Source organism: Podarcis bocagei (genome assembly GCF_964188305.1).
Source record: "Podarcis bocagei genome assembly, chromosome: 14".
In the NCBI taxonomy this organism is placed as follows: Eukaryota; Metazoa; Chordata; class Lepidosauria; order Squamata; family Lacertidae; genus Podarcis; species Podarcis bocagei.
In genome coordinates this window covers 32,027,920-32,040,320 of record NC_138139.1, presented here as the reverse complement: position 1 = coordinate 32,040,320, position 12,401 = coordinate 32,027,920, and the positions used below count along the sequence as shown (strand labels likewise).

General features: G+C 46.4%; 1 protein-coding gene across 4 annotated transcripts in view; it reads right to left on the bottom strand.

The window, feature by feature from the left end:
• CASKIN1 (CASK interacting protein 1) overlaps nt 1-12,401 on the bottom strand; it is a 120,768-nt gene that overhangs the window by 43,503 nt on the left and 64,864 nt on the right. For all 4 annotated transcript variants that reach the window (XM_081170825.1, XM_081170826.1, XM_081170827.1 and 1 more), the window contains exon 2: nt 4,090-4,141. In XM_081170825.1, the coding sequence (XP_081026951.1) occupies nt 4,090-4,141 (52 nt within the window). The remainder of the gene's footprint in view (nt 1-4,089; nt 4,142-12,401) is intronic.

Here is a 12,401-nt window from a genome sequence, read left to right as displayed (position 1 = left end):
GGCTGTTCCTGTTATTTTTCTTCCTTAGATCACTCCACAAGTAAAGCAAAAATATCCCTCTCCACTGAGCCATTTCGGTTTGTTTTTCTGCACTTCTATGTTGTGAACCGCCCTGAGACCTACGGGTACAGGTGGTTATACAAATTTCTTAAATAACCAAATAAAATAAAAGTGGGGAGAGAGGAAAAGCAACAACCGTATACTCTGCCTTGAGCTCCTTGGAGGAAAAGGTGGGGTATGAAATGCAACCGTTAACGAATATTCTGCAACGCCACAGTGGTGACACCAGTTCAGCTGGCGCATTGAGATACAACGCAACGAGGTATTCTCTCTCTCCCTTCCTCTCTCAGACACACACGTGGCTACTTGCTTGGGCGGCCTCTGGTCTCTGTGAGACCGCTCAGGATACTGACCAAAGAGACCTATTCTCTCCCTTGCCTGCACAGGGCCAGAAAAGGCTGTGTGTTGAGCACCCATCCCTTGCCTGAAGCCAGAAGAGCCCAGCTTTGCGTGGGAGTCTGCGCCTCTCTCCAGCTAATGGAAGAAGCGTCCCCCCCTTTCCGCCCCCTCGTCTTTCAGCAAAGACTCATTTACTTCTCCGTCTCCTCCGCCTGCCGCCTGCCAAGCCGTCTGCAAGGGCTGCTTGGAAAGGGAGGTGGCACCTGCCCAGGAGAGGACAGAGCCGTTCTCTTCCGCCAAAGCAGGCTTCCCCAACCTGGAGCCCTCCAGAAGTTGATCTTTTTATTTACGACTATTTATTAAATTTATATCCCACCCTTCCTCTCAAAGGGCCAAGTTCAAAGACCTTAACAACTGACAGGCACCTTCACTGTACTCTCTTCAGTCCCTGCTAAAAGCATTTTTCTGCTTAGGCAAGCCCATCCACATATGTAGAAGGTTGGCACAAATTTTAATTTGTTTTTAGTCCATTGTTATTTTGACTTTTCGAAAGTTTCAAATTATCGTTGGCAATTTTATTGTTTTATTTTTTTTCTAAACCGCTTCGAGGGTTGTTTTTGTAAAACTATGAAGTGGCGTATAATTTTGTTGAACTAAATAAAATAAATAAAGGAGCCCAGGATGGAAAGAAACAAGCGATTATTAAACAATATAAGTGGCTTAAGACCAATTCCACCAAAAGGAAGTCAGAGGTGGCACCTGTCTAATATTTAAGGGGACAACATTCCAAAGGGCTGGTGCCACAGCACTAAAAGCCCAATGCCTACATTGCAGGGAACAGATGTCCCTGGGAAGATGGTGCCTTCAAGACAGCCTGCAAACAGCCATGATTGACTGGGTATATAAGGGGCGCAATGATCTTTTGGGTATCCCCGTCCCGAGTTGTAGAGCGCTTTAGACCTAACAATGCACCTCCTCTAAATCCAACCATCTTGAACCCTACGAGGCTTTATATCCCACCCTTCCTCTGGAGCACGTGACTTTCCCCAAAGAATCATGGGAACTGTAGTTTAAGGGTACTGGGAACTGTAGCTCTGCTAGGGGTCACTACGATTTCCAGGATTCTTGGGGGAAAATTTTGTACTTTAAATGTATGGTTTGCTACAGGTGTAGAACAAAAGCCTGTCTAGTTGAGCATCCTGGTTTCTGCAGAGACCAGTCAGGTGCCCTGAAGCATAAAGCCAATAGTCATCCCCTGGTATTTGCCCCAAAACCTGGACAAAGAGCTTGCTGTTGTTTTGATGCCATTTGGTGGTTGGCTCCTGTGAAAACAGGATGTCAGACTAGACGGGTCATTGGCCCGATCTGGAAGCCAGGCTCTCCTTATGTTCTTTGGTTTTCCGGAAGGACACACTAACCTGAATTCACAGAGATCTCACCTGGGGAGTGCAGAGAAGGGGGGGGGGAGTTTGCTCCATTGTACTATTTTCCATCTCAGCAAAAATTGCCTCCTCTCATCTCCTGCAAGTCATCACAACAGTGAAATTACCTGGGCCCCGGCAGCTGCAAGCAGCTTTCTTATATCAAGAAAGGAATGGAAAAGGAATACACTTCAATGGGAAGCAAACGAGGTCACCTCATAAGGCAGCAGAATTGCTTCCCCCCCCCCCTTTCAGGCACGTGCAGCGAACAGAATTAAGAATTCTGCCTTCGGAATTCTGTGCCTGGCATAAATTACACAACTCAGACAGGGTTGTACAACGGTTCTCTCAAATTTTGCGTCATTTCCTTCTTTTGTTGAAGAGTGGGATCCAAGTCTCAAAGGAGGCAGTGAAGGCCAGAGACCTGGATGGCTTTGACAGAGGATGGGACAAAACCATGGAGGAGAGGAGAGGGCTATCAATGGCTACTGCTCTGCTTCTCTGAATGCCCAGTTGCTGGAAAATGCAGGAGGGGAGAGGGCTCTTGTGATTGAATCTTTGAATTGCAGGTTCCCCAATGGTCGGCCACTGTGAGAACAGGATGGGCCACTGGCCTGATCCAGCAGGCTTTTTTTAACGATCTTAAGTCATGGGGAGGCCAGGCACAGTGCTTGTGATGTACAGAGGAGGCCACCGAGAGAGCTTCATGAGGTCCTCTGCAAAACTGGATGCAGGCAACACAAGGGGGTCTTAAGAACAAAGAGAAATTTCTTCATGCTCCCCTCCTGCAAGCCTTTCCATCCACTTATTTATTTCTTTTATTATTCCTTCTTTATCCCGCCTTTCCTCCAAGGAGCTCAAGGTGGCGTGCACAATTCTCTTCCTCTCCCTGTTTTAGCCTCACAACAACCCTGTGAGGTTGGCTGAGCCCATGCACAGCTGGAGCAAGCCCCCTAGGCAGAAACTTTCCCCAGCCTGCTACCCTCCCGATTTTGAGGACTACAACAGTTCCCATCAGTCTCGGGCAGCGGAGCTGTATTGATGTTGGGGGGGGGGGGCTGATGGGAGTTGTAGTTCCAAATGTCTGGGGAAAGCCACTATCCAGCCCTCCCCCACAAAAAAAGGATCTCTTAACCATTAACTGTTTCCATCTGTGGGAGACAGAAAGATTCTTAATGGCTACTGTCTTGCTGTGTCCAGGATCTGACAGGATTGGAGGAAGCCTTGACCAATGGACAAAGCTCTGGGCTTCCCAAGGAATCCCCTTTCCTATCGCTTGAATCCATTGGTTAGGATCCTTCCCTCTGGAGCTACAGAAAACAAGTTTGCTTCATGTTTGTGTGGCAGCCCTTCAGATATCTGAAGATGCCTAACACAGGCTTCCTCAATCTCGGCCCTCCAGATGTTTTGAGACTACAATTCCCATCATCTCTGACCACTGGTCCTGCTAGCTAGGGATCATGGGAGTTGTAGGCCAAAAACATCTGGAGGGCCGAGGCTGAGGAAGCCTGGCCTAACATAATCCCTCTTCTCAGTCCTCTAGATCAGTGTTTCCCAACCTTTTTTGGGCAAAGGCACACTTATTTGATGAAAAAAATCTCGAGGCACACCACCATTACAGCCCCGTGACGTCAGCGCGCAGCGTCACGCCGGGAGGGACGCACGAAAGTGTAAGTTTCAATTTTTTCCCTCCCCCTTGCCGGGGAACCTCCAAGCTTTGGGGGTGGGGGGGGGGAGGAGGCAGCAAAGCGAGGCAGGAAGGAGAGCGCGGCTTGGCTGGGTGAGCTTTGGCAGGGGCAGGGAATGAGAGCCGCGAGGCGGGCGCTGCGGACGGAGGCGCTGCCCGCCGAGCTCGCAGGCAGCCAGGCAGGCAGACGGCGAGAGCCCCGCGCTGGGCGGCCTCTCCTCGCCGCCGCCGCCCCGCCTCTCGCCGCCCGACTCGCCCGCCTCCCTCCAGGCAACATCTCGCGGCACACTAGTGTGCCGCGGAACAGTGGTTGGGAAACACTGCTCTAGATAAACGTCCCCATCTCTTTCAACCGTTCCTCATAAGACTTGCTTTCCTTGCCTTTTCCAAGTTCCTAGATCCTTGGATCATATGGTAGCTAAAAATCTCCCCTTTCCTTTCCTGCTCACTGGGCACCTGTTGGATGCTGGAGACAATGACCCTGCTGCAGAGATAGCAACAGCCCTTCAAATCCCCCACCCCCATGACACTGGACCGCTACCCCACTGGTGCTAATGGATAAACAGATTTCAACCTACTTACCCATCAGTGTCTTGGAAATTCACATTCACCCTCTTGGTTGATCCCAGGAGCTCTGGGGGAGAAAAAACAATAAGAAAAAGAAGGTAAGGATTAGAGGTGTGGAAGAAACAGAATAAGGAGCAATATTGCACTAGATGTGGTGTTGCTCCGACTTGGTCTAAACTGCTTCTGGCTCAGGTGAAAGGTTGCCTTCCTCATCGGCCCTGCAGCAATATGCCTTAACAAATCCCAGCAGAGGATTGGGGACACACCCAGGGAATGGAGCGACTCGCCTGTTAGGAAAAGTTGCAAGGTTTGGGACTTCTAAGTTTATAAGCAGGGGTCAGCAAACTTTTTCAGCAGGGAGCCAATCCACTGTCCCTCAGACCTGGGGGGGGGGGGCAGATAATATTTTGAAAAATAAAAAATGAATTCCTATGCCCCATAAATAAATAAATAAATAAATAAATGGAATTTCAGCATAACAATTTATCAAAAATACATCATCCTCATTCCCCCCCAAAAAAAGAAACCCCCCTCACCCACCCGAGATTTCCCTCAGCTCCTCTCTCTGGTTTCTCAGCACATATTGTTCTCTGCATGTTATAAAATTGCAGAGATCCTCAGTTTATCTGTCTGTATATTATCAATAAGGGAGTTTGTGAATGTTTATTCGAAACCTTCCAAGGAGTCCAGTTCATTTTGTTTCTTTAAGTACTTCATAAAAGGTTCCCATTCTTTAAAGTCACAGTTATCCTTGTCACATAGTTTATGTGTCAATTTCGCACATTCCGCATAGTCCATCAGTTTCTGTTGCCACAGTCCTATGCCCCACAAATAACCCAGAGATGCATTTTAAATAAAAGGACACATTCTACTCATGTAAAAAACACACTGATTCACGGACCATCCGTAGGCTGGACTGAGAAGGCGATTGGGCCAGGAAAGCATTATATAATGTTTGGATTAGATACAAGGATTTGCTGGAAAATAAAACCCCAAGGTGGTTGTCGCCAATGGAGGCAAAAGCCGTGAAAAAGCTCAATATGGAGGCCAAATGGCCAAAATATTGGGAAATTTTGGAACAAGAGGGAGATAAACTGAAATTACAGAGTTATGAGAAATTGAAGCTTAAAGTACGAGATTGGCTCCACTATTACCAAATAATGGAGGTTTACAAACAGGACAGGAAAATTGGCTTCCAGGTAGAGAAATCAAAATTAGAAACAGAACTGTTAGAACCCAATACTAAGAATCTGTCAAGAATGTACGACTTGTTGCTGAAATGGAATACACAAGATGAAACAGTGAAATCAGCCATGATTAAGTGGGCACAAGACATTGGTCATAACATTATGTTTGCTGACTGGGAACAGTTGTGGACCACCGGTATAAAATTTATGGCATGTAATGCCTTAAGAGAGAATATCATGAAAATGATTTATAGGTGGTACATGACCCCAGTCAAGCTTGCAAAAATCTATCATTTGCCTGATAATAAGTGTTGGAAATGTAAAGAAACTGAAGGTACTTTTTTTTCACCTTTGGTGGACGTGCCCGAAGATTAAGGCCTTCTGGGAAATGATATATAATGAAATGAAAAAGGTACTTAAATGTACTTTTCCTAAGAAACCAGAAGCCTTTCTCTTGGGCATTGTCGGCCAATTGGTGTCAAAGAAAGACAGAATTTTTTTATGTATGCTACAACAGCAGCAAGAATACTTATCGCAAAGTATTGGAAGACACAGGATCTACCCACTCTGGAAGAATGGCAGATGAAGGTGATAGACTATATGGGACTGGCTGAAATGACTGGCAGAATCCAAGACCAGGGGAAAGAGACGGTAGAAGAAGATTGGAAGAAATTTAAAATTTACCTTAAGAAAAATTGTAAAATTAATGAGTGTTAAAATGTTGTGGTTATAGAAAGTAAGGGATTACAGCTGTAAAAGATCAAGTAAAAGAAAAGGAAAGGAAAAATTGGATAAAATTAAGGGGAGGATTTGCTGAAACAAATTTGGGAATTGGAATGCAGAAAGGGGAGGTATGGGGAAGTCGATGAAGTAAGTTTTAAGAAAAAAAGGATTTGAAATTATACGTGTTTGTTTGTTTTTGTGTGTGTACGTTTGTATTTTGCATTGTGTGTGTTTTTATAATTTGTGAAAATTTAATAAATATTTATAATAAAAAAAAGAGAAGGCGATTGGGCCACATCCAGCCCCCGGGCATTAGTTTGCCTACCCATGGTTTAGAGGAAAGGTGAGTTGGAGGCAACACGATGAGTTTATGAAATTAGGCATTGCACAGAAAATGTGGATTGAGAAACGTTCTTTCTCACAGCACTAGAACTCATTGACATCCTGCGAAGCGGATGGTTGGGAGATTCAGGATGAGTAAAAGGACTTCTTTTTTGTTTGTTTTAAATTTTCATAATTGATCCTTATTCGAAGATATACAGAAATACATACCCACTGCAAAGCATCTTTTTTATAATATACTGAGATAAAACAGCTGCTTAGTCTAAAAGAGAACAAAGTCAGAAGGAAGAAAATACAAGAAAAGGAGAAATCTAGAGGAGGAGAAAGTAAGGGGGGGGGGAGAGAAAAAACTAGAGTAAAATAAAAGGACTCCTGGCTCTCTGCAGCTACAAACGATATTCATTCTTTAAGATCCGACTGTTCTATCTTCTATAATCTTCAAACCCAGATGTTACAAGTTCATTTTCTCTTTCACGCAAAAAGTCCGCAAGAAACGTTCAATCCTTAACAAACGTTAGTAAGGATTTTTCTCTAATTAAACACATTAGCCTTGCCATCTCAGCCAAGTCCCATCATTTTATCAGCCATCCTTCTATCTGTAAAAGAAAGGACTTCTTGGCACAGCACATTGTTCAACTACGGAACTCACTGCCACAAGAGGCAGTGGGGGCCATCCACTTGCATGGCTTTAAAAGCGGATTAGACAGATTCGTGGAAGAAAGGGCTATCAGTGGTTACCAGCCATGATGGCTATGCTCTGCCTTCACTAGGGGAGGAGGCAATGCTTCTGAATACCAGTTGCTGTGCTCTTGCGCTCAAATCCCACTTCCCCACTGGGGCATCTGGTTGGCCACTGTGAGAACAGGATGCTGGGCCTGATCTAGCAGGTTCCTCTGATGTTATGTTCTTATGTTCAACTGGGGAGAGGATGATGGGGTCTGCACGCCCACAAAGCCACTTGCTGTGGCTGAGTCAGAAGATGGGTGGAGGCTGATGGGGAGAGGTCTGCTTCAAAAACTGGTCTTTGGCCCATGTGAAAGCAACCACACATGGCCATTTCTGCCAACAGAGGAAGGATAAGACAAACGAGCTGCAGGTTCCCGGGATCAGAAATTCCACAAATATAATTGCAAGGGGAAAGAAGTTGCTATGGCAACCCCAGATTTGTCTTGGGAGGGTTTCTGTGTGTTTGGGGTGTGCGTGGAGACAGATGAAAATCTGCTTCAATCTTGGAGAAGACACTGGGAGCCTTGAGATCTCCGCGTGAAACCAAAGTCCCCTTGGCAGCAGCCTTCCCCAATCTGGTGCCCACACCCCATATGTTTTGGACTAAATTCCCATCTGCCCCTTGAGCCAGCACAGATGATACGATAACAAGTTCACCCAATCGAAGTTTCACATGTTTTGATCATTTAGTGTTGATATTAGTTTCTTGTGCTTTTACTGATACTTCTAATGTTCTGCTTTGAGGCTTTATTAAAATCAGGCAGTATTAATTCTGGAGGGGGTTAAAGAAATAAATGGTGATGCTGGGAGGGGAGAACTGTACTCCAAAACATCTGGAAGGTGCCATGCTGAGGAAGGCTGCTTTAGAGCGCATAATGCAGCCAAATCCCCACAAGCATTGCTATGGATTTCCTAATGCTCACCGTTAAAAATCTGGATTGTGTGTTCATGCAGAAATGAATACAGTGGTACCTCAGTTTACAAACAGCCCTGTTCACGAACTCCGCAAACCCAGAAGTAGTGTTCCAGTTTGCGAACTTTACCTTGGTCTACAAACGGAAGCCAAACGGTGGAACGGCACTGGCAGCGGGAGGCCTCATTAGAGAAAGGGTGCCTCGGTTTAAGAACGGATTTAGTTTAAGAACGGGCTTCAGGAACGGATTAAGTTCGTAAAACGAGGTACCACTGTATATAGAGATATATCTAGTGTCAGGGAACTGCCCTTGGCTCAGAGGCGAGGAACAGAAGGGCAGTTGTGTTACAGGGAGCCTCTGAAAATCTTGCGAAGCAGTTCCTCTTCCGGGGAGGAGGAAAGCCCCACCTCTAGTGGGGAAGAGGTGCAAGGACCAGAGGATGCTGCTGGGAGCCTTAACACCGCTCCTGGGCAAGCCAGACAGGAGGGAAACACGCCCTTGCCATTGCCCATCCTGCGCAGTAACTTAAGGCGCAAAGAGGGAAGTAGAAGGTTGGGGGTAACGAAACTCTTATGTTGGGGGAGGTCCAAAAAGAGACCACTCCCAAATTCTGCTAGCGATTGAGCCAGACATGAGCTTTGGAGCTCTTCACTGTTAATTTTTTGCACCAAAATAAAACCTGTAAAACAAAGGTTTGGAGTCCTGCCTGGTTACTCTCGAACAACCGCAGCAGCCATCTGACATCTAGCAAAGGGCCACAGAGGCAGAGAAGATGTCCCAGTGGCATCTCTGAGTAAGGCCAAGAAGGACTCCAATCCCTGGAGAGCTGCTGCCAGTCAGTGTAGGCAGTATTGAGCTAGATGGACCAAAGGTCTGATACAATATAAGGCGGCTATTATTTCATCCTTTTGTTCAGAATCATAAGGACTAGACTCTTACTTTATTTTATTTTTTTAGGGGAAGGTCAGGAAGGATTCCTGCCTGAATTTCTGGAGAGCTGCTGCCAGTTGGTGTAGACAGTAATGAACTAGATGGATCAAAGATCTGACACCGTTTAAGGCAACTTCCTATGTGCTTCGACATAGCAGTCCAAAAAGGAGAAAGTGGGGGGGGGGATCAGGACCTCCACCCCAGTATATCGCAAGAGTTTGGATTTGGATTTGATATCCTGCTTTATCACTACCCTAAGGAGTCTCAAAGCGGCTCACAATCTTCTTTCCCTTCCTCCCCCACAACAAACACTCTGTGAGGTGAGTGGGGCTGAGAGACGTCAGAGAAGTGTGACTGGCCCAAGGTCACCCAGAAGCTGCAGGTGGAGGAGCGGGGAATCGAACCCGGTTCCCCAGATTACAAATCCACCGCTCTTAACCACTACACCACCCTGGCAAGACCCATGAAGACAATGGGATGTGCACGTGCGAAGGAAAGGATCGGGCCTCCCCCCCCTCCTCCCACCCCAGGCTTGGAGGAAGCACCCACACAATCCAATTTCCCATTTGCTACTTCCCTGAGACCAGGATAAGGAGCAGTGTGCTGATAATGGGGTTAAGAGCAGAGAACAGCCATCGGTCTTCTTGACAGGGAAAGCACAATCAGGGAGAGAGGCTGGCTTGTTAAGGAGCAGCGCAGAAGGAAAGGCGGGGGGGATGGAGAAGAGGACTCGAAGGGTGGCGATGGATGGGGAGGGTGCAAGGAAGGACGTGCGCCCCGCAATTTGCTTTTATTTAGCAATGAATGAATCATTTGCAATTTAAGCCACATAAGTATATGGGGTGTTGATGGCATTAAGAAGCACAGAAGCAGATCACTGGTCCACTCAGCTCAGTGTCACCTGCACTGGCTGGCAGCAGCTCTCCAAGGTTTCAGGCAGCGGTGCCTCATTAGAAGAGCTTGCTGGACCAGGCGAATGGCCCATCAAGTCAAGCATCCGGTTCTCACAGGGGCCAACCAGATGCCCATGGGAAACGAGTAAGTAGGATTTGAGCACAAGAGCAAATCTCCCTTCCTGCAGTTTCCAGCAACTGGTATTCAGAAGCATTGCTGCCTCCAACTGTGGAGGCAACTAATGACCATCATATAACAATTGACAATAACACTGCTAAAAATGCACACTGATGCAACTTGTAAAACCCAGAATAATAATGCCAAACACAGCATGTGCATATATATCAGGCAATTATAACTGGTCAAATGCGGATGGCCATATTCAAAAACTTCGCCACTTGCTCTGTGGCTGACTTATTGCAGCCCTGAAACAGAGTAGTCATAAGAGATTTATCACCTCTCCGTCTCCTCCTCCATCAAGCTAAACAGACTCAAGTCCCTCAACCGTTCTTCATAAGGCTTGGTTTCCAGACCCTTGATCAAATCAAATCAAATTTTATTAAACGGTCACAGACCAGATTAACTCGTACAACTAGTCAGCGAAGCTTGGCACCGGAAAAAACAAAGGACAATTTCAATACAGATTAGGCCAAAACAGCAATTTAAAATTAAACAACATACATAAAATTAAGTATTTGCCTTTGCCTGCATATTGACATTGGAAAGCTCTTGTTTCCTACGCCTAATAGCGGCTACACAGAATTTGGCCACATTGATCGTAATTTCAGGAACCTTATCTTCTATCAAGGCTCTCATACGTTGGAGTTCTGGTTCATTTTTACGCTTTTGTAGAACTGGGGCAATAAAGGTCAGGCGTAGATCCTCGTAGTAACTACAGTGTAGCAATACATGCAGACTTGTTTCCACTTCCGATGAGCCACATGGGCAAACACGTGACGCATATGACCCTTGATCATCTGGGCTGCCCTCCTCTGCACACATCCCAGCTTGTCAATATCCTTCTTAAATTACGACACCCAGAACTGGACACACGACTCCAGGTGGGGTCTGACCAAGCCAGAATAGACTGGTACTCGGGAGAAAAGCAATGACAAACCTAAAAAGCAGAGACATCACCTTGCCGACAAAGGTCCGTATAGTGAAAGCTATGGTTTTCCCAGTACAGTGGTACCTTGGGTTAAGTACTTCATTCATTCCGGAGATCCGTTCTTAACCTGGAGACCACTTTAGCTAATGGGGCCTCCTGCTGCTGCTGCGCCACCGGAGCACGATTTCTGTTCTCATCCTGAAGCAAAGTTCTTAACCCGAGGTACTATTTCTGGGTTAGCAGAGTCTATAACCTGAAGCGTATGTAAGCTGAAGCATATGTAACCCGAGGTACCACTGTAGTGATATATGGAAGTGAGAGCTGGACCATAAAGAAGGCAGATTGCCGAAGAATTGATGCTTTTGAATTATGGTGCTGGAGGAGACTCTTGAGAGTCCCATGAACTGCAAGAAGATCAAACCTCTCCATTCTTAAGGAAATCAGTCCTGAGTGCTCACTGGAAGGACAGACCCTGAAGCTGAGGCTCCAATACTTTGGCCAACTCATGAGAAGAGAAGACTCCCTGGAAAAGACCCTGATGTTGGGAAAGATGGAGGGCACAAGGAGAAGGGGACAACAGAGGATGAGATGGTTGGATAGTGTTCTCGAAGCTACCAACATGAGTTTGACCAAACTGTGGGAGGCAGTGGAAGACAGGAGTGCCTGGAGTGCTCTGGTCCATGGGGTCATTAAGAGTCAGACATGACTAAACAACAACATTACTTAACTCCCATAGTGTGTGCAGAACCACTTCTTATATCAGCAAGCATCTCTGCCACCATGACAGGTAGGAAGGAACATCAGAACGTAGGAAGAGCCTTGCACTGCTGGATCAGACAAAAGGGGGGGCTGTTCTCACAGTGGCCAACTAGATGCCCCTCTGGGAAGCACAGAAGCAGGACCTGAGCACAGTAGCAGCCTCCCAACTTGTAATTCTCTGCAACTGGTATTCAGAGGCATTATTCCTCTAGCTGGAGAGGTAGAATACAGCCTTCATGACTAGTAGCCACTGATAGTTTTGCTGTCCACCAATTTACCTAAACCCCTTTCGAAGCCATTGAGGTTGGTGGCTATAGAGTACCAGATTTCACTTATATGCTAAAGAGAATGTGACCAGCTCCCCTGCGAGCCTCACCCTGGATAATGTTCCTTCTCATTTGGCAAGATAATGGGAGACAGCATCAAGCAGTTTGCTGCATGGCACACTAGGGTGAATGATTTCCAGACACTATCCATACCCCAAACTCAACACCAGGTTAAGTGAGGTTGTGGTCAGCGAGGGAGGGAGGAAAATGTTGAAAGATTAGAGGAGGGTCGTTGCCTGTACCCCTCACCCAGCAAGGTAGCAAAGAGGTACGGGGGGGTTAAATTTCACCTATGGGCTTGGAAGATCACTGGAAACTGACAGGCAAAGACTGATTTAAAGCAACCACATCGACCTATGAATTCAGCGCCTGACAAGACCCTTCAAAAAACTGAAGCACATTTTTCATCTTGAAGAAA